Source organism: Lipophrys pholis, assembly GCF_963383615.2.
Source record: "Lipophrys pholis genome assembly, chromosome: 5".
NCBI classification, from domain to species: domain Eukaryota; kingdom Metazoa; phylum Chordata; class Actinopteri; order Blenniiformes; family Blenniidae; genus Lipophrys; species Lipophrys pholis.
In genome coordinates this window covers 10,388,426-10,407,970 of record NC_137628.1, presented here as the reverse complement: position 1 = coordinate 10,407,970, position 19,545 = coordinate 10,388,426, and the positions used below count along the sequence as shown (strand labels likewise).

The window sequence follows — 19,545 nt, the reverse complement described above, 5'->3', positions numbered from 1 at the left end:
CACGTTTATAGCTCATCCAACACTTCCATTTCAGGTTTCGTGACAGGGTCCACCATTGGAGATGGCATTTATGGCTCTTTGAAAAGAGCCATTCCTTTCAAAGAGTCGTTCAAAAGACTGGCTCCTTGTGATATTCAATTATTTTGCAGAAGTCAACCATGAGTAAATAATTTTTATCAAGGAATCTAACACTTGTAGGGGATATAAGATACGATATGGATCAAAATATTTAAAACTTACACATCCTACCAATATATACCCTATAGGTCGGAATTATTCTGAAATATTGATTATAATTGGCCTGTGTTTTCATTATAAACATTCCTTAAGGGGCTGCCATTTCTCCATGCTTTAACAGTGAGATCACTACTATGCAGGCTTTAGATAACTTTCATGCAAAACAACTTTACTGTAAAATATTCCCAATATTTCTCTAAATTAAAGTTCATTAACATAATTAGTTTTTGTTGTACAAAATACACTGGATAAAAACATGAATGGCACTTTTTTCTTTTTTTAAGGTTTAAAACAATACGCAACAGGAATAGATAATATGCTTCAAAAATACTTTCAACAAATATCTTTTCAAATTAATATACAGTACATAAAACCCTATGCTGAAGTTGTTGATGCTGATTTTTGTCTTTCAGTCGGCTACACCACCAGCGATCTGGTGTTCATGTGGCAATCGGACCCAGTGCAAATGGACGAGATCGCTCTGCCACAGTTTGACATCAAACAAGAGGACATAAAATATGGAAACTGCACAAAGTACTACCAAGGAACTGGTTAGTAATGACCAATTGTGATGTCATATAATGCATTACAGTAATACTTTTTCCTCATTGGATATACATATGATATCAACAATTTAATAATAAGTACTTTTAGGAACATCTCAAATAATTATGATAAATTACTGTAGAGTCTGTACTTTTAGCAGAAATGTGTAACTGATCATTAATATTAAATTAGTAATGCAATTTCTGTTACCCATTACCCAACATAAAAGATTAAGTTAGTAAGTAATCAACATTACTATTAGCCTGTCTCCACAGTAGCTGTGAGGCATTGCCAGCCTTAAATAAATATTTGCTTTCCTTTCTAAGTGTTGTCTGTGTTGTGGGTGCACAAATAAACCAAAAGTGTGAAGGAGGTTCCAAAAAAACAAAAATCGATCTATAATGTGATACGAAAATTTTTAAAATTTTAAATCCACAGAAAAGATCTCTCCAAGGTTTGACCAATAGCAGAGTCTTAAATGATTAAATTTGGAAAAGACATGAGGATAGGGTGAAATGTAAAAATCCATACACAGCAAGTTGAGAGACTACAAAGCACAGCAAGGTAACAGCAGTTACAATCAGGGGTGTGATTGATCAGTAAGCAAGAGGAGCACACACATACGTAGAGGAATTGGAGGTGAGCCATAGAGCCACGTTACATGAGAAAATAACGTCAACAGACCACCATGAATAAGGAACCTAACTCAACCTGAAACATGAAGCCATCAGAGAAAGCAAATCAGGAAAGCGGAAAACTACCAAGATCATCAAAGTTTGCATTGTTTTGCCACGTCTTTATCTTGTCAGTAGTTAAGTTATTCTTGTCAGTGTTTCTTTCAAGAACATTTTGAGTTGCTGTTAGGCTTCTGTGCCTGTCAAAATAATAAGCATCATGTTCAAACATTAAGGATATTCATAAATGTACTTGACACAGGAGCTTCTTAGGTTGAACGTAAATGATTGGCTTTGTCACTGATTCGTGGTGCAGGGACAATGGTCTTCCTTCCAAACATGACTGTGCCCCCCCCCCCCCCCCCCCCCCCCCCCCAGTCATACTTTAATCATGTTTACCATGTAACGTTGTTACTGTATGAGCCTCGCAGCTTAATAACATGTCAGAGGGCGGGCTTACGTGATGCACCTGAACGCACCACTCAAAGCTGTCAGCTACGAGGCGGCGTTTTAACTTTTCAACTGCACAGCTTATTTGTTTTCAGAAATACATTTCTCTGAACTGTTTCAGTATTAAAAGAGAAAGTTTGTGTCCAAGCCGCGATGTTGGTCTGGTTTTGACTGCAGGAGCTGACAGCTGTCTGCACAGACAGGGGGCGGCGTCACAAGACCGTATCTGAGCCGGTGCATGGTGCGCCCTACTGAGTTTGCGCACTGGGCAGCTGCCCACTTCGCCCATAGCGAAATTGCCCACAGGGCCAAAGACTCGAAATATTTCAACTTGTGCAGATATAAGCAGTTCTGACATGTGCTACAAGAGATTAGGAACGCCGAGTCCAAGTGGCCTCTCCTCAAACTCTCAATTTTTGAAGCACCTTGGCACAAGGCTTGTCAATTCCTGTCATGAACCTGTGTCCATAATGGTATAAAGCTGAAGAAGGCATAGAGTCTGGTTGTCTCTGGGAACTCTGAGGTTAGCTGCTAGTTATTGACAGGCAAAGCAATTGTTTCAGATACTGACTAATAACTAGCATGGGAGGAGTTCAAGGAGACAGAAATGGACATGTAGAGGAAAAGAAGTAGTTCAAGTAGGAAGAGGGGCGTCTTGCTCCATCATGTGCTCATCAGGCGATGAAATCGTCTGACCTCAAATAAGGCTCACGATGGAGGGGGAGGACTTTGAATCCACACCCCACCCCATCCCCCACAGGAGGCAGGACAGGAGGCTTCAGGGCAATTCATCTATATCTCGATGGGGGAAGTCACTCGGGTCGTAAAAGGCGTGTTGGTGGCAAAGCCTGAGGGGCGGTGCAATATACCTATAAATGCTGGAGAAGGACACCCAGGAGATTGCTTCTTTCCGATGGTCTAAAAGCAGCTCAGGGTCACTAGAGGGTGTTGCATTGGACAGGAGCATCTGTGCTCCTTCTCTCCATATTGTCACCGCCAACCCATGCGGACTAATCAGGAAAGTAGATGGATGAATGGAGGGATCAAGAACATCCAGATTGTAGAGCATCTTTAGCCATAAAACTGGAATGAATTTCAGAAATCCCAAATTCCAGTGAAAATCATCTGAGTGTCAACAAACTGAAAGAACCTTTCATAAACAGACATCAAGGATCAGAACAAATAACTGAGCTGAACCGTAAGGGACAGTTTTGTCCATACGCTTACAGTAGTTACAATAATTCAAGTAATATATAACTGTAAAGTCTTTTATCACTTAAACCATTCTGACTAAAAGAGGTCATCGCAAACTATCAAAACCATTTTAGTTGAATAAAATATTTTTTATTCAACTTATAGGAGTAAAGAGTTCCAGTGAGACAGAAACATCTAGAATGGTCATAATAATATGAAAATAGATTAAATTAGGTTTACTAAAAAGGATATATCATTAATATTTTTTAAAGCTACACAAAAAGAAAAAAAAACAGTCATCTCAATGAATGCACCACACAAAACTACACAAATCTTTTTAACAGGTCATGAGGGTGAAGCATGTATCTCTGATGGGGCTGCTGCACAGACCGATCAAAGCAAAATCACATCCTAAACCAAAGTCATGACAGTGTCAACATGGATCCACACAAAAATGAACAAAACTGACATTTTGTTGGGACTAATGGATCTGGGAATTTGTCATGAATTAAAAGCCCCATATTGTGCTAAATTCCCTTCCTAATAGTTCTGTAACAGTAATATGTGTCGCTATTGCCTGTGTATGAGGCCCCAGAAGTGAAGAAAGTCTGTCATCTCCCTCACTTGTTGCTCTACTTTTTAGTGAATGTGTGCCATTCAGGAGATTCAGAGTTTCCCTTCATGGTGTCATAAGGGGAAATAACCATTCCCTCTCATAGTGTATACTGACTTTGACGCTCCCACAGAGACGTAAATACTTATAAAGAGTACTGATATACTGAATACATTCAGTATCATATGAAAAAGCATAACAATTCACCTTACAGTTCACAGGAGCTAGCATTAGCTACTTGGTATTAACTGTAACAACACACACAACCAGAATAAATAACATATTCAAATACACTTTTTTTTTTAACGAACCATCTTCAGAAGTCTCAATCTAGTTCAGATTCTGCTTCAAACTGGTTGAATGACAGTGATTATAGGAGTCATAGCGATAAATCCACCGTAAACATTAGCAAATGTACCAACCAGTGTTTCATATTAACTGGTTTCCCTGTTAAATGGTGACAAACTTCCTTTAGGGTCCATCATTGCTGCTATTAGCAGAAAATATTAAAATAAGACTGACAAAAGGTACGATACTTGAAACTTCATTGGAAATACTGGTAAAGGGCATTCATCAGAATGGCTATAGATTTCTATCAGGTTTTTAACGTCTGTTATTAAAAGCAACAAGGGACACTAAAGGGTCACCAGTTAACAGGGTGCCCACTTAATCTGAAACACCGGAAAGCTCTTATCTCTGAGAGTAGATGTGGACAGACAGAAAAAGCCTGTTCTCAGTAGAGCCACTAGAGGGACTTTTTAGACCGCATGAAATTTAGGACCAAGGCTTGATTTGGGGAAACACACTCTTGAATATTGTTGGATCTCAGACACTGATTTGAAACTGTTGAAAACTGTATAATATGGGACGTTTAAAATGTCCACAAAGGTAAAGCTATTCTTGGCCGTTGCAGTTATGAGAGGTTCTTGTTCACTCTTTCATTTCAAATGAATTCATGTCTGTAATTACTTCACCTCAGTGACGAATCATTGACTTGAAAAATTGAAAATTATGAAATGTAGGAGGACAACGTCTTTAAGTTTGAGGATGCATCACTTTAAATGTGGACATCCACCAACATGTCCTCCATCTTGTTGAAAAATGATAAGTCTCTACTGTATAACATCCTGCAAATACTGGAAAATCCTCTAATGTACGCTTGTAATTATGATCTTTAGAGTCATAGCGTTTCCAGGTGAAACAAATAAAGACAGCTTTGATCTCCACACAGTCCTTGACAGTGATTATGATAAACTGCAGTTTCCTCTGATTGTTACTCCATATTGGTTTGAAGTGAATTATGAGCATCATCCATTGTAACTTCAAATATTTGATTAAAGATAACTTGAGATAATCTTCTGACACTATCAGACATTAATCAAGTGTGAGTGCCAATACCGCCTACAGCTACTTAACAACCAATGAAAGTGCAGCAGACAATTACACAATATTTTACACAGGGCTGCAGGCTGTTGTCACATTTATACAGGTGATAGGAAGTGATGTTGTTCCAGGATTTAAAGACCCAAAGTGTACACACTGCAGAAGGTCATCAAATGGTAAGATTAGCAAAAATCATTCACTTTGTAAACTTCAGTCAGTGCAATCATCTGTCACCTGATTTTTATTGTTAATCCGGTCCCAACAGGTACAACTACAACATGTCAGCTTCTCCTCCACAGCTTTTCCAAACATCAACAAAACACCAGAAAACACAACAGTTTAGTTTCACAGGAAAAACTATACATGATTCTGAGCTTCTTTGTGTTTTGGTCTGGTTCCAGGGTACTACACCTGCGTCGAGGTGATCTTTACGTTGCGGCGACAGGTCGGTTTCTACCTGATGGGCGTTTATGCTCCAACTCTGTTGATTGTGGTTTTGTCCTGGTTATCATTCTGGATCAACCCGGATGCCTCAGCTGCTCGGGTGCCACTCGGTGAGTGTCACAAGCACAAGTATTATCCCAGACAATGAAGAAGTTCTGTAAAATAGACATAATGCTTTACAAATCATGTAAACCATACATTTAATTATTAATGCCACCACAAAGATGTAACAAATGTTTGCAATCAGTAATATTTATAATCAGTATGATCCGTTGACAGAATGATTTTGCCACAAATATTAAGTGTGAACTCAACCATGTGAAGAGGAACCATGTGCAAACATAACAGTTTAATACAGTCGTCTCCTTCATTCGCAAGCTTATTTAAAATTGATTTACAAACTTATATTTCTATGTTTGCAAGTATTTTAAACATTTTACAGTGTACCAACAGGTCTAGCAGTATTGTACATGGACAGCATTAATGCACACTTGTGTAAAACACATACAGTAATCTGCCACAATATTATGACCACTGATTAAGTGAATAGCAGTAATTATCTTATTTTTCATAGCAATATTGTGTCTTCAGAATGAATGCATTGAAAACAGTAATGTGCGTGAGCTGAAAGATTTGTGCAGGTTTAATGAAAGCAAAATGTTGATGGCTCGATGACGAGGTCATTGCAGCTGTCGAGTCGGAGCAACAATGGGGTCATAGTCATTGATAGTCATTGATGTTTGAGGTCTCACGGTTTCACAACTTTAGGGACTTAAAGGATCTACTGGTCATACCCTGGTGTCAGATACCACAGCACACCCTTCAGAGGTTTGCATTGACGTGTGACAGTTGTTCTTAAGACCTACACAATAAAATGTCATTGTGGTTTCGCTGATTGGTTTAGCAGAAGGTTTATTCTTTGTGAACGTTTACCACTAGTGGAAAGTTTTCCTACTCAGTGACTGTTTTTTCAAGATGTTCTCACTGTACACAAGTTGACATATCAAAACTATCAGTATCAAAGTATCACTGATTTAATTTGAAATTGTATGCCAGTACAAAAGGTGATAGTAAGTCATTTGTTCAACTGATGTATTTGCTAATGTTGTGTGTTGATTTGTCTTTTCTAGGTATTTTATCAGTTCTCTCTCTGTCCAGTGAGAGCATGTTGTTGGCTTCAGAGCTGCCGAAGGTTTCTTATGTGAAGGCCATTGATATCTGGCTCATTGCATGTCTGCTCTTTGGTTTTTCATCCCTGGTGGAGTACGCTGTGGTGCAGGTCAGTGTGAAGCACCTATACAGTGCTAAATAAACACATTCAATACTTCATCACTTTTTCCTTCTTATACGTAATTATATAATAATAATATATTGACTCTGTTATCATTATTATAGTTTTCCATAGCTTTTAAAAAATATTAATTTCTCATACTATTTTAATTGTTTACAGTCAGCTAATTTTATTCCTGATTTGTTTTTAATGTTCATGATTATCTGCATTTTATGTTACAATATTGTACTATGTGTGTGCATATGTATGTGAAGCTTTGTGCGTTTAAGAATGTTTGCGTATGTTTGTGTGTATACATTGGTTTTTGTACATTAAGAGGCTGGGATGGAGATATTTTAATGATTCTGTGACATTGAAATGCAGTTTGTGTTGCATTTCTGCCTTATATGAAAAGTGCTTTTAATATCATTTATGATGGATTGATTAACTCATCTCACAATCAGTGAAAAGAAAATTACCTATCCGTACTTTCTCAACTCCCATTTATGTGAATCCAGTAAAGACAACACAGGAGTAATATAAGTACTATTGTCATCTTATTTCCAGTGTTTGCACATTTCAAGAACAATTTCAGTAATTCTCTTTCTGTCTTTGTCGACACACAGAGTTTATCTGATTTTCTAAAGCTAGCGTCGTCCACTGCTCTTCTCCCCTCTACATTTATATAATTGTTTTGTCAATTTCAGACTGTTTCTCTTCCATTGTTTTGTAATAGCAGATTGAGAGAAGCAGCATGCAAAGCTTGAATGACGATGAATGTCTCTCCTGATATGATTGAGTTACACCACCAGGCAACAAATGCAGAGTGAGTCGGTTTTCAAAAACTATCTTCCTGTGTGTGTGTGTGTGTGTGTGTGTGTGTGTGTGTGTGTGTGTGTGTGTGTGTGTGTGTGTGTGTGTGTGTGTGTGTGTGTGTGTGTGTGTGTGTGTGTGTGTGTGTGTGTGTGTGTGTGTGTGTGTGTGTGTGTAGGTGATACTGAACAGTCCCAAGTTGATTGAAGAGGAGAAAGCGAAAATGGCCACTAAGGAAAAAGCTTTAAGGGAGAAAGAAGGAAAAAAGTCCCCAAACAAGAAAAACAACAACACGGTGAACGGGACTGGTGGGACGCCGCTGCATGTCAACACTCTGCAGGTAAACTCAACTTGACTGGAACAAAAAGATGAATTGTTCACTGCTGCTATGGGATAAAGCAGGAAGTTAATGTTTGCAGTTTATTGTAGAGGTAATGCTGATCTTAAACTATAAATGGTGTCAGCTCAGCTTTGAACAACATTTAAAAAACATCCCAATCAAATATCAAGCAGGTCTGTGTTGTCATTAGCCGAACAAAAGATCTATTTAAACTTTAGGTGAGGTCAGGTCTCCACGTCTTTGTTGCCTACATAACATTATTCCCGTTCAGTGGACGATAGACGATGAGCTAATGCAGCTGGCCATCAGTCAGAACTGAGCTTCACCGTCAATAAACAGCTGAAGGCAAATATTGAGTTTTTCTCTGGCAGGATCACTGGTGAGCTTCAAGATGAAGCTTGTGAAAGCAACACTAAATGACTGAGTGACGAACATCATGAAATCTACATAAACAGCTTTTTCCTCACCAAACAAAAATGAAACCTTCAAGAGGATGAGTTTCTCGTTGAGCCATGTTTCTGGGGTGTAATAAGTGTGGGGCTCAGAGGTCATTGAAGAACTGTGTTATTGCAGTGAGGTGGAAAGTCTAGGTTTAATCATTTTCACTTCCTGCTGATTTCTTGACCTGTGCTCAATTATAATTACACGCAGACTATTAAATTGTACTTTCAGTTTAATAGACTTTCCTGTACCTGAATTTATGTGATATAGCACATAGTTAAGAAGCACACATATAAGGTCCAAATTGATTTCATTCTACGAAGCATAATGCTCTGAGTTACTAACTTCACCTCTGTCTTGTAGCAGGTGGTTGAAACCCGCTGTAAGAAAGTTTGTACCTCCAAGTCGGACCTTCGCTCCAATGACTTCAGCATTGTGGGATCTTTACCTCGAGACTTTGAACTTTCTAATTTTGACTGTTACGGTAAGCCAGTTGAAGTGAGGGGAGCCCTTAAGTCCCAGAACAAAGCCAACAAGAAGCCGCCGCCACCCAAGCCTGTCATACCTGCTGCTGCTAAACGCATTGATCTATATGCAAGAGCCCTCTTCCCCTTCTCCTTCCTCTTCTTCAACGTGGTCTACTGGTCCGTCTACCTGTGAGGCCACAAAGGAGAGAGCTGGATGAAGAGTCAGATCTCCTCACACACACCAACTGGCCTCGCTGATACTGACATCCATGAACTGACACTAACAAAGCCAATTCATATGCCGAACTCTGTACTGGTGAAGTCAGATCTCCGACCTTCAGAGCCATGTGTACAGAGCTGCACAGACCGCTGCGGTCCCGGGAGCAACTGTAAATCCTCACAAGTAAAAAACCTTTCAGCTGTGTGCTTGAGTCCCCGTTGAGTCTGAGCATTAGGTAGGCACTGCATGTGTGTGTCTCATACAGGACAATGTGCTTCATGTAAACTGAACCCTGCTGTGGTTACACTGATAGGTCTATGCTATGCATTAGAAACAAAAGCTTTCTACAGAGGATAGGACTGCTGCTAACACTCTACGTTAAAAGGTATAAACTTCTAAGATAATAAACTGCAGTTGAAGTCAGAAGTTTACATACAATTTATGCTCATATATCTGATGCTTTCAGATCCTTATTCTTCATCCTTGTAAATAATCCCTGCGATTGGAGGTGTGAAGTGGTTGCTGCTTCATTTTGAGAAGGTGAAGTTTGAGAGTTTTTGTGGTGAGAAAAGAACAATGATTGATGTTTGGGGAAAGGGGCAAATATTTCATATGGGTACACTCTGTTAGAATTTGGCAGCAAGGCCTTTTAGCTGTCTAATTCAGGCCCCAAACTTTTCAAGATAAGTTGCTGTAATGACGACAGAACTACAAAAACCAAGAGCTTTATTCTGTTCCGCCCAATCGGTTCGATCTAATGGAGGATGGAGCTCTGTCACGGCCAATTCTGTCAATCTTTTGGAAAATGTATTTATTTATTTATTTATTTATTTATTTATTTATTTATTTATTTATTTATTTATTTATTTATTTATTTATTTATTTATTTATTTATTTATTTATTTATTTATTTATTTATTTATTTATTTATCTGTCCGTCTGTTTGTTTGAGGGAGATTTCATTTTTACTTCATCATGATGTTCATCATTATGTAAATGCAGCATTTCAACACCATGCCACCTCCATGATTGTGTCTTTGGCTTGTAAACTTCACCCGCATTTCCGTGTCATTTTATCCGAGTTCCAAGTAAACAGACAAACATGTTTTACATGTTGGCCTGTACATTTTGTTAAACAGCAAGAAAAGTATTACTGTGTGTTATTGCCTGCTATAGTCCAGCTTATTTGTATTAGTGTTTGATACTTTAGCTTCTACTACCCTTAACGTCCTTGAAGTTTTCATTGATATAGAAGTTGTTTCATTGTTGGTATTTATACCTTGTAACAGTCACTTCCAGTGAGGAATTGTGTTTGTTCCCCCACACTATCGTTGGCACCAGTGAAAGATTCCCAGGTGTTTAGTTGTTGGTCTGAACAATAAGTTCTTGGCTGATTTGTTTAGAGTTTTCCATGGTGCTGAAAAACAATGCTGACTATAAAGGTATCACCTGAAAACAGATAAACTTGTTATTGGCTACCCATATTAACTGTTATTAAATATTATAAAAAGTGTATAACAAGTGTATAATAAGTGTATTATTGATACAAAAACATTTTATTGGAGTTCTGCACAGTGTTTTAAGGCACAGTCAACTTAATGCGTATAAACTCCCTTGGACATTAAAGTGACACTTTTTAAGTGTTAACCATTGGAATAACCAAGAAACATGTGCATTAACAGATTTTAACAAACCTGAAATCTAAATCTGTGGAGGAGATTAAAAAAACAAACAGTTATGAATCATTTCAGCATGAGCGTATGTAAATATCTGACTTCAATTGTGTATGAAGAATAAAAGAAAGAATTGTAGAAACATTGTTCTAATTCTTTTATGTTTTATGTCATTTTAGCATTTGTCCCCGTCAGTCTTTTCTTTGCATATGTTTTAATTTACGAGGCTCAATGGATTCATTGTGACTTAAGCATTTCATTGTACATATTGTGTTTATTGAATGTGTGTTGATGTAAGGTTTAAGTGAAAGGTAAAACAGTCATTGAATCTATTCTTATTTCCAAAAGCTCAAACTGCACTGAAATAATCAAACAAACACACATACACTGTAAAAAAAACCTTTTGATTCTGATTGACAACCAAACATATCCTGCTACTCACACGTGATAAAAAGCAAGGAACTGATGCTGCTGCATATGCTGTGGTTTCAGTGTATTTAAAAGACTATATCATTTCAGTCATGATGGATGGAAGTCTTAATAATATGCACTTGAAACTGATGCAAATGTATCATTGAGGAGTTCAACTGATGTGGGATTTTTACCACAAACATTTTCAGCAACAATATCAGCTTATTACAGAGCGGTGCTTCAAATGTTCAAGTTCTGAACTTTCCCCATCAAGAGCCTTCAGAAGGAAAATCGGGTTTGACTAGAATTAATTTCAACTTTTTAATTTTCATCTTGGGATAAATAGCCAAACTTTATCATGGAAAGATTACTAGTTAACACTAGTTAGCAGCAGTTGATACTAGTTTGCACAAATTAATACGATCACTAGTTTCTCTTTCCACTGTGATCAGACAATGTCTGCTGCTGCCTGATAGAAAGAAAAAAGAAGTTGATCACTGTACTATAATAAAGCTCATCAGACTTTGTATTGGTTGTGAAAGTCCAGTCACAGATTTTGAAAACCTTATATTTTTCAGGTCATGGACCTTTAAGAGCACCTTATGGTCCATCTTTTTCACGACATTGTTTTATTCATCTAGAGGTCAGTCTCTACCTCCTAACATAAAGTGTTACAGAGCTTTGTCAGACAATAACTAAATGTTGAAGAACATTCCTTGACATGATCTCTGCATGTTGAAGTGTTCTTGCTTGCTGCTGAAGCTCTCCTGACTTTATATCACATTATTTTAAGCAACAGCTTCTCTGCCAGCTGCTAAACTTTGTTCGCTGCTCTTTTCTGGAATAATATTGCTATGGTCTATATTTCACATTTGCCTTTCTAGCACTACAAAATATGTAAGAGTTCTTTTCAGGAAGATGCAATAAAAGTTTATTTTGCTCAGGAGAAGATGTGTGACAGTTGACTTTTCATTCTAACAGAATTTATTCATCTGCATGTTGGAGATATTTCATTTGCACCACTTTTGTAGGTAAGGTTGGTCTGCATTGTTTCATTTTACCAGTTGATAGAGCGGTCATCTACCAATGAGAAGGTTGCAGGTTTGATTCCCATCTCTGCCTGCCTCTGTGCCGAAGTGTCCTTGGGCAAGACACTGAACTCCAAACTGCTCCCATTGGAGTGACAGCGCCTTGCATGGCTGCAGCCTTCAATGGTGTGTGAATGAGCTATGTAAAGCACTTTGGGGGCTGCTCACATGGTGGAAAAGCGCTCTATATAAGTCCATTTACCATTTATCAATTTGTTGTCAGCTCTTTTGGAAAACCTTTTTTTAACTCGCTAATGAAAATAATGAGTACAAACGATTATAAAGTGCACATTGGGAGGATTCTTCAGGTTATTTTAAAGGGCCTATAATCAATGTTTGCTTGCATCTCAGTCAGAAGATGTCACTCTTCATTCCACACTTAGCACATTGTTTCCTGTAAACAAAATCTTAGTGTCCTACTACTGTATGTTGTCAATTTTAAATCATAACATATCTTCGATCGACCAAGTCAATCAAAGTCTCGTTGAAGTTTAGGTAGGAAACATACTGTTACAACCTTCCAAGCAGTCCTGGTTTTCAGGAATATATAGTATAAGCCTTGTCTCTGGATTTTACACCTGTATTTTCACAGACTACCAGCTGTGAACTCACCAGTCAAACTTTTTTAAAAGAGACGGGAAACCAAGTGAGGAAGAGCAGGAGCAAAGGGGCTCATCACTTTTGTCACTGTGGATTCCCCTCCTTTCTGTTGTTGTATAGATTATGATCCTTTCTTAATAAGAGGTGAATAAGATCTGAAGAAGTCATTACAATATTGAAAGTCAGAGATGAATGCAATTCAAGACTGGATCACTCAGTGAGGCTGTGCTCTGGCTGCTTACTTGCCCTCTGGGAAGGAAGAGACTCAGTGACTCAACTGATCATTCACCCTCCTCAGCTCAGTGTCTCCAACGCTGCTCCTGGATGTTTCAGTTGTGTCCAGGCTTCAGCACGAGTCAATCTCATGAGCACATAGAGAAGATCTCCTCACTGCAGCGGGGAGAGACCAAACCTACAGGACGAGGAGGAGACCCCCCGGTCCCAGACAGTACCAAAAGACTTCAGAAGAAATGGTTTATATTAATGTGGAATTGAGAACGATATATTTTAAAGAATGAATTAGTGAGACGACAACATGGATGAAGAGGATGAATGGATTATCGAGGGGCGGACACAACAGAGGCCATAGCTCAGTGTGATTGAATGACAAGAGACACAAGAGGGAGAGGTGAAACAGGGATGGATAGAAAGGGGAGGATAGGAGGATGAGGGAGCGATGCAGGCTGATGATGAATGGATGAAAGGGATGGAAATGAATGTTTAAAAAGGTTGAACTTTTAAAAACTGTGATGAGCAGCATAAACATTGTGCAAACTAACTAAACATCATTCTTCAATGAATATGGAGTGAAATTGAGAAAGTTTCGGTTTTAAAAAATGTGCTTTTATTAGTCACCGTTAAAACTTGTACATATTGATATTTAAAATTACTTGTTTAATTTTTATCCTGTCTTATTTGATATTCAACTTTTTTTCTATTGATTCTACATGGAGAAATGCTTAAAGGAGTTTCTGTCTGAGATTAATTAATTATTTCTATTCTATTCCATTCTATTCTATTCTATTCTATTCTATTCTATTCTATTCTATTCTATTCTATTCTAAAATGTCACAATTTTCTAAAGTACTGGATTATAAGGATGAAACCATTATAATCAGGTACAAAAATGCTGAAAATGAAATGAAATGTTTACATTTTAATTGAAACTTCATAAATGCAGCTTAAGATACAGTTTTTGTTTCTAAACTTCTGTATATATGAAACATTTGAAACTGTGTCAACCTCATTTTAAAGGTTCAATGTGATTTTCGGCTTCTTGTAAATCTGATTTGTTGGAAAATCACAAAAATTGCTCTTTTGTTCATAAAGGTTGCAGACGTCTGTGCTCGTACAACTCCACTGACAGTTTACAATGTGAGGCCCTGTTAGTCGTAAAACTGTGAGAAGGTAAAGCTCCTTTGACTCAGACAATGATGTTATGCAAAGAATGATCATTTTTGTCAGACAGCTTAGAGACATCTGCTGTTCAGATATTGTTATTACAATTCTAATTATTATCATATCTGAACAAACAACACAACAGAAAACAAAACCCTTGATAAAAGAGATTATTGAAATATGTGATGTAACTGGTGATTTCCTGTAAAAATCCAGTTTTATTCTCATGATATTTTTCAGAGGCTTAACACTTAAAACAGATAGATGTCATGTGTCATTCTAATGTACTGAACTGAAGGGCAGATTCAGCTCATAATTACCTCTTCTAGTCATAGGGGCTGAGGTTGATCCCAGTTGAGGATGACTCATGCCTACAAGTTATTCAGTCACCAATTAAACTAAAATACGTGTTTTTGAACTGTGGGGGAAACCAGAGTCGACGGAGAGATCTCATATGCATACCCATGCAGGGAGAACATGCAAACTCCACATAGAAAAGTGTACAAGCTTAAATTAATAGGATTCTTTGCCACACTGTGTATTCAACCGCAATAGCCTTTTTCTTTTGCATTGCAACCTATATATTTAGTTTGATGCTCATCTCAGAAATGTATGCATCTTATGTATGCTAAACCACTTACAATGGAAATAAACAAGTTTCATAATAAACAAATAAGCATTGTTACAATTCAGAGATCTTTCTATGCAACCTGTTTATCCAATAGATAGATAGATAGATAGATAGATAGATAGATAGATAGATAGATAGATAGATAGATAGATAGATAGATAGATAGATAGATAGATAGATAGATAGATAGATAGATAGATAGATAGATAGATAGATAGATAGATAGATAGATAGATAGATAGATAGATAGATAGATAGATAGATAGATAGATAGATAGATAGATAGATAGATAGATAGATAGAGAAATTCAAGTTTTCAGCAACCCACAACAAATCAGCAAAAAGGACAGTTAGTACACAAAACAGTTTTAATTTCAAAATCGTATTAAAAGTCTAAAAAGTCTCAAAGGTCTTCTCCTTGCAGCTGTCAGGAGGGCATAAACACAAACAATTCTTTATTTTATTTTTTTGTTGTGGGGAAATTATCTGTCTATGAAGGGGGAATCGTCACCCTCCTGTTGTTCCTTTCTATAGTCACAACATGCTCAAATTATATATTACTTAAAACACACCTGAAAAAGACCTTTGAAATGACTGACGACTCAGAGTAGAAACATATGATGTATATTATTATCCTGAATGTATTTTCATGTTTGTGGCGCAGTGGAGGAGTGGAGGCCTGTTGGGTATGTGTAGGTGGAGTTAGTCACCGTATAAGAACTGTATCAAACTCATTTGACATCAGGAACCAGAAAAATGAATAGGAATATTCCATGAATATTTACCTTCAAGTGTAAGAGCAAAGATACATTGTGGAAACGATCAACATTTCAAAAAGACATTTCAAAAAACCCAAACAAACCTTTTTAAACATCATACAACCTTTAACACAAGCAATCCTGTTCATGTTACCTTATAATGCAATTTATGTGTACAAACTTTTACACTGAGCAACGCCTGTATTTTCATGATATTTGACATGTAATGACAATAAAGCTGTTCTGTTCTTATTTGTGGATATACAGCTGCTGAAAGAGCCCTATTTGTTTTCTCCAGGCTATTGAAGGCAACTTTTATGGCTTTAAAAGACCCTTTTGCTGAGACATTTTAACATTAAACTGTTTTATCTTCTGTAGCAGCTTTTGTCTATTTGAGTTGTTTTGCCGTCTTAATCAGTCACGATGCCATTTTGTGATCTTCTTTAACTCATTCAAAGTTGAAATTTGTCTCATGGGGCTGGAAGATTAAAGGTTCTCATGCAAAAAAATTTGATTAGAATGAAATAAGACGAATATGTTTATTCACTCATCACTTTATGACAGCTGCAAGGAGTCTCTACAGAGGGGATTAATACACCTAGAAATGACTGTGTTGTATTTGGTGCTATATAAATAAAGTTTAATTGAATTGCATTGAATTGCATTGAATTGAATTGAATTGAATCGAATCGAATCAAAAACCACAAGCTTCCCCAGACCGCAGGTTTTGCAGGGTCCGCAGGGTCCGTAGGGTCCGCAGGGTCCGCAGGGTCCGCAGGGTCCTGTTTTCACCAAAAATGTGACTTGCAAACTGCAGGAACTGCATTGTTTTTCTTTTGGTTGATTCCTACACTCAGAAAAACTATAGACACTGAAGTTTGTTTGTGTGGCCAATAGTTGATGTTGTCGTCTTGCAATACAACCGCGAGAAGAGTTCACTGCAGATGTTCACACTCCATATAACTGCTTTAAGTCAATGTGTTATTAAAAGTGGTCAGTGGTTTGCAACCTTTACGACCAAAATAGTACGTTTTGTGATTTTCCACCAAATGAAATTCACCTGGAGCCGCAAACAAATCAAGCACATTCAGGCCCACAGGCCTGCCCAGATTGATAACTTACTTCACCTTTCACTTGATTCACTGACGTCTCGCAACAGTAAAATTCATGAGCATTCAGAAGACGGTTATTATGGTACTGGAGCAGATGGCTCCAGCTAACAGGTAGCTATTGGAGTTAAACCGTAGATTTAAAGATGACATATAGTACGGAGTCGTGACAGCTTCAGCTTCTTTTGCACCTGAATCGGCTACTTTTGGTGACACAGACATTTTTTATGGGCTCTTTGAGTGGGATTGAAATACCTGATGCCGAACACAGAGTTCATTCAGCACATCAGAAGGAAAATTGATCGGGACAGCTTCCCCTCACTGATGGAAATCCTGAATGTGGTAGTGTAAGAAAGTTCCAAAATTAAACTTATTTAATTTATCCGACATTATCATTTCTATGGCTGTTCTGTTTTAAGAGGATCGTGCGCTGAGCTGTCCGAGGTGCTGAAAACTGTATGACGTCAATTCAGTGCCAAAAACACAAGCGCATAAAAACTGTAATGACGTTTGTTGTGGAATTTCTATTGCTTCCTCGATGATACTCAGGTTCAGAAGGATGAAGGGAGAATATACAATGACTTGATGCAAGGGTGTTTATTCAAACAAACAGTTGGAGGCCTCCTGACAGTCATGCAGACACAGACACATAACAGACTCATAACAGACTGTCCCTGTGCCTTCTCGTGCCCTTCCTTAAGTCTTGTCTTACCCGAGAACACCTGATTATCCACGCTTCCCGAGGCCTTGGTATAACGTTGGTTTACCCATTTGTGAGAGATTTGCTCCCGTCGTAAAAGGGAGTCGGTGTTATGATTGACAACACACCACCTCCTCTAAGGTCAGAGGCTAATCAACCAATATGAACAACAACAGGCAATAATAAACTGACAGAGGGCATAACAACCCGAGGAGACCCGAGGCCAGCTGTGAATTTCTCAGTCAACATAATACAAAGATATTTTAGTATAAATCAGTACAAAGGTCTTATGATTTTCTATAACAGTATATAAAGTGACCAATCAGAAAGGAGGGGGGATTACGGGGCCGTCTATGCAATGCCCTCAGACAAAGTGCCAAAACTCAACATCGCTGCGTGCGGGGAGATCACAGAAGTCACAGCAGGCGCACTGACTGATCTAACTGTGCACGATTACAGTTTTTATGCATTTGTTTTTTTGCCACTGAATTGATGCCATATCCTTGTGTCTGGAGCAGAGTGGCTCTCTGTCTTCCACGTACAGAAGTGTGAAGATTGTGTTGTTAGCAAATAGAGAAAACCATGTCTCTCATGGAATAGCAGCAGAACAATAAATCTTCATTAAGTGTCTGACATAAACATGATCCCTCTCGTTCTCACTCTCTCTTTTTCTACTTCAGGTCTTAACATTATAATTTAACAGAGGTCCAACTATGGAGTACAGGTCTGCACTCATAGGTATATAAATTCGTCACACCATCGGCTTTTTAATAGTAGTCTGACAAATTTTATCATTTCATAAACCTTTTACACACACATCTCATACTATTTTAAAATAATCAGAGCCATCCTGAGTATCCTAGCCCCAACCATCAGCCACAATCTGGCTCTGCCACTGGTATAGCCTGGAAACCATCTTCACTTTTAGGTCCCTGCAACTATGACTCTTTTTATACTGGCTCCGAGGGTGGAATTTTATTTTTGCACGCTTGCGGTCACTTGAAACGTTATCATGTAAACAGGCCTGAAGTTTCACATGTGGATTTGAAAGTACAAAACTGTATCTTATGTTGCCTTTATGGGGGTTCAGTTACAATTTCGTTGGGTGAACATTTCATAAAATTTTCAGCGGTTTTCTCTCTCTCTCTCTCTCTCTCTCTCTCTCTCTCTCTCTCTCTCTCTCTCTCTCTCTCTCTCTCTCTCTCTCTCTCTCTCTCTCTCTCTGTTCTTCTTGTTCTCGACACTCGGTTCCTCTCGGCTCGCTCTCGGCTCCTCTCGGCTCGTTCTCGCGCTTCATCGGTATTCCTCTTCGGCAGTCTGTGGCGCGCGCCCCTGGGTCCAGCGGCAGCGGAGGCACGCGCATCACGGTACCGGGCATCTGCAGAGCCGCTCGAGCCGCTTCTCCACGCCGACGGAGCGCCGCCATGAGCCCGCAGCGCGTGTGACGGAGGAGGTGGAGAGGAGCTGCTGTGGCGTTGAGTGGAGCCGAACAACGACCATGAAGCTGCTATTTGTGGTGACGCTCTTGTGGCGCGAGGCGCTGTGCGGATCTCCAAGCGTCCAGATCGGTAACAGGGTTTTTCTCTTTTATTTTCATTCTCCACATAACCATTCGTGTGTTTACAGCATCGTTCTGTTGTGCTTCTGTTTCCATTCACCTCCCTTCATCAGTGCGTGATCCTGCTGCTGAGGGCCGCTCACCTCCATCCTCCTCCATCCTCCTCCATCCTCCTCCTGCTGCTGCTGAGGCCTCCTCCTCCTCCTCCTCCTCATCCTCCTGCTGCTGCTGCTGCTGCTGCAGCTGCAGTGGCACCATCATGTCAACATCTTCATCTCTTTTATTAATATGTTCTTACATGTGTTATCGTCTGACACATCTGTGAAGTGTGTGTGTGTGTGTGTGTGTGTGTGTGTGTGTGTGTGTGTGTGTGTGTGTGTGTGTGTGTGTGTGTGGGTGTGCGTGTGCGGGTGTGCGTGTGTGTGCGTGTGTGTGTGTGTGTGTGCGTGCGCGTGTGTGTGTGCGTGTGCGTGTGTGCACATGTGTTGGCTCGCTGCTGAAGGCAGGCGAATCCAAGATTATTCAAA

The 19,545-nt window shown here is 38.8% G+C and overlaps 2 protein-coding genes across 2 annotated transcripts in view; both read left to right on the top strand.

Annotated features, from left to right (window-relative positions):
* Positions 1-9,065, top strand: part of LOC308110280 (glycine receptor subunit beta-like) — a gene marked incomplete at its 3' end in the record, with an annotated part of 29,337 nt that extends 20,272 nt beyond the window's left edge. The window contains exons 7-11 of the mRNA XM_080464483.1: positions 651-788; positions 5,499-5,651; positions 6,672-6,820; positions 7,803-7,964; positions 8,772-9,065. Of these exons, the coding sequence (XP_080320609.1) occupies positions 651-788; positions 5,499-5,651; positions 6,672-6,820; positions 7,803-7,964; positions 8,772-9,065 (896 nt within the window). The remainder of the gene's footprint in view (positions 1-650; positions 789-5,498; positions 5,652-6,671; positions 6,821-7,802; positions 7,965-8,771) is intronic.
* Positions 9,066-18,800: 9,735 nt separating this feature from the next.
* LOC308109794 (glutamate receptor 2-like) overlaps positions 18,801-19,545 on the top strand; it is a gene marked incomplete at its 3' end in the record, with an annotated part of 52,725 nt that continues 51,980 nt past the window's right edge. Inside the window, exon 1 of the mRNA XM_080463599.1 lies at positions 18,801-19,028. Within this exon, the coding sequence (XP_080319725.1) occupies positions 18,959-19,028 (70 nt within the window). The 5' untranslated portion in view covers positions 18,801-18,958. The remainder of the gene's footprint in view (positions 19,029-19,545) is intronic.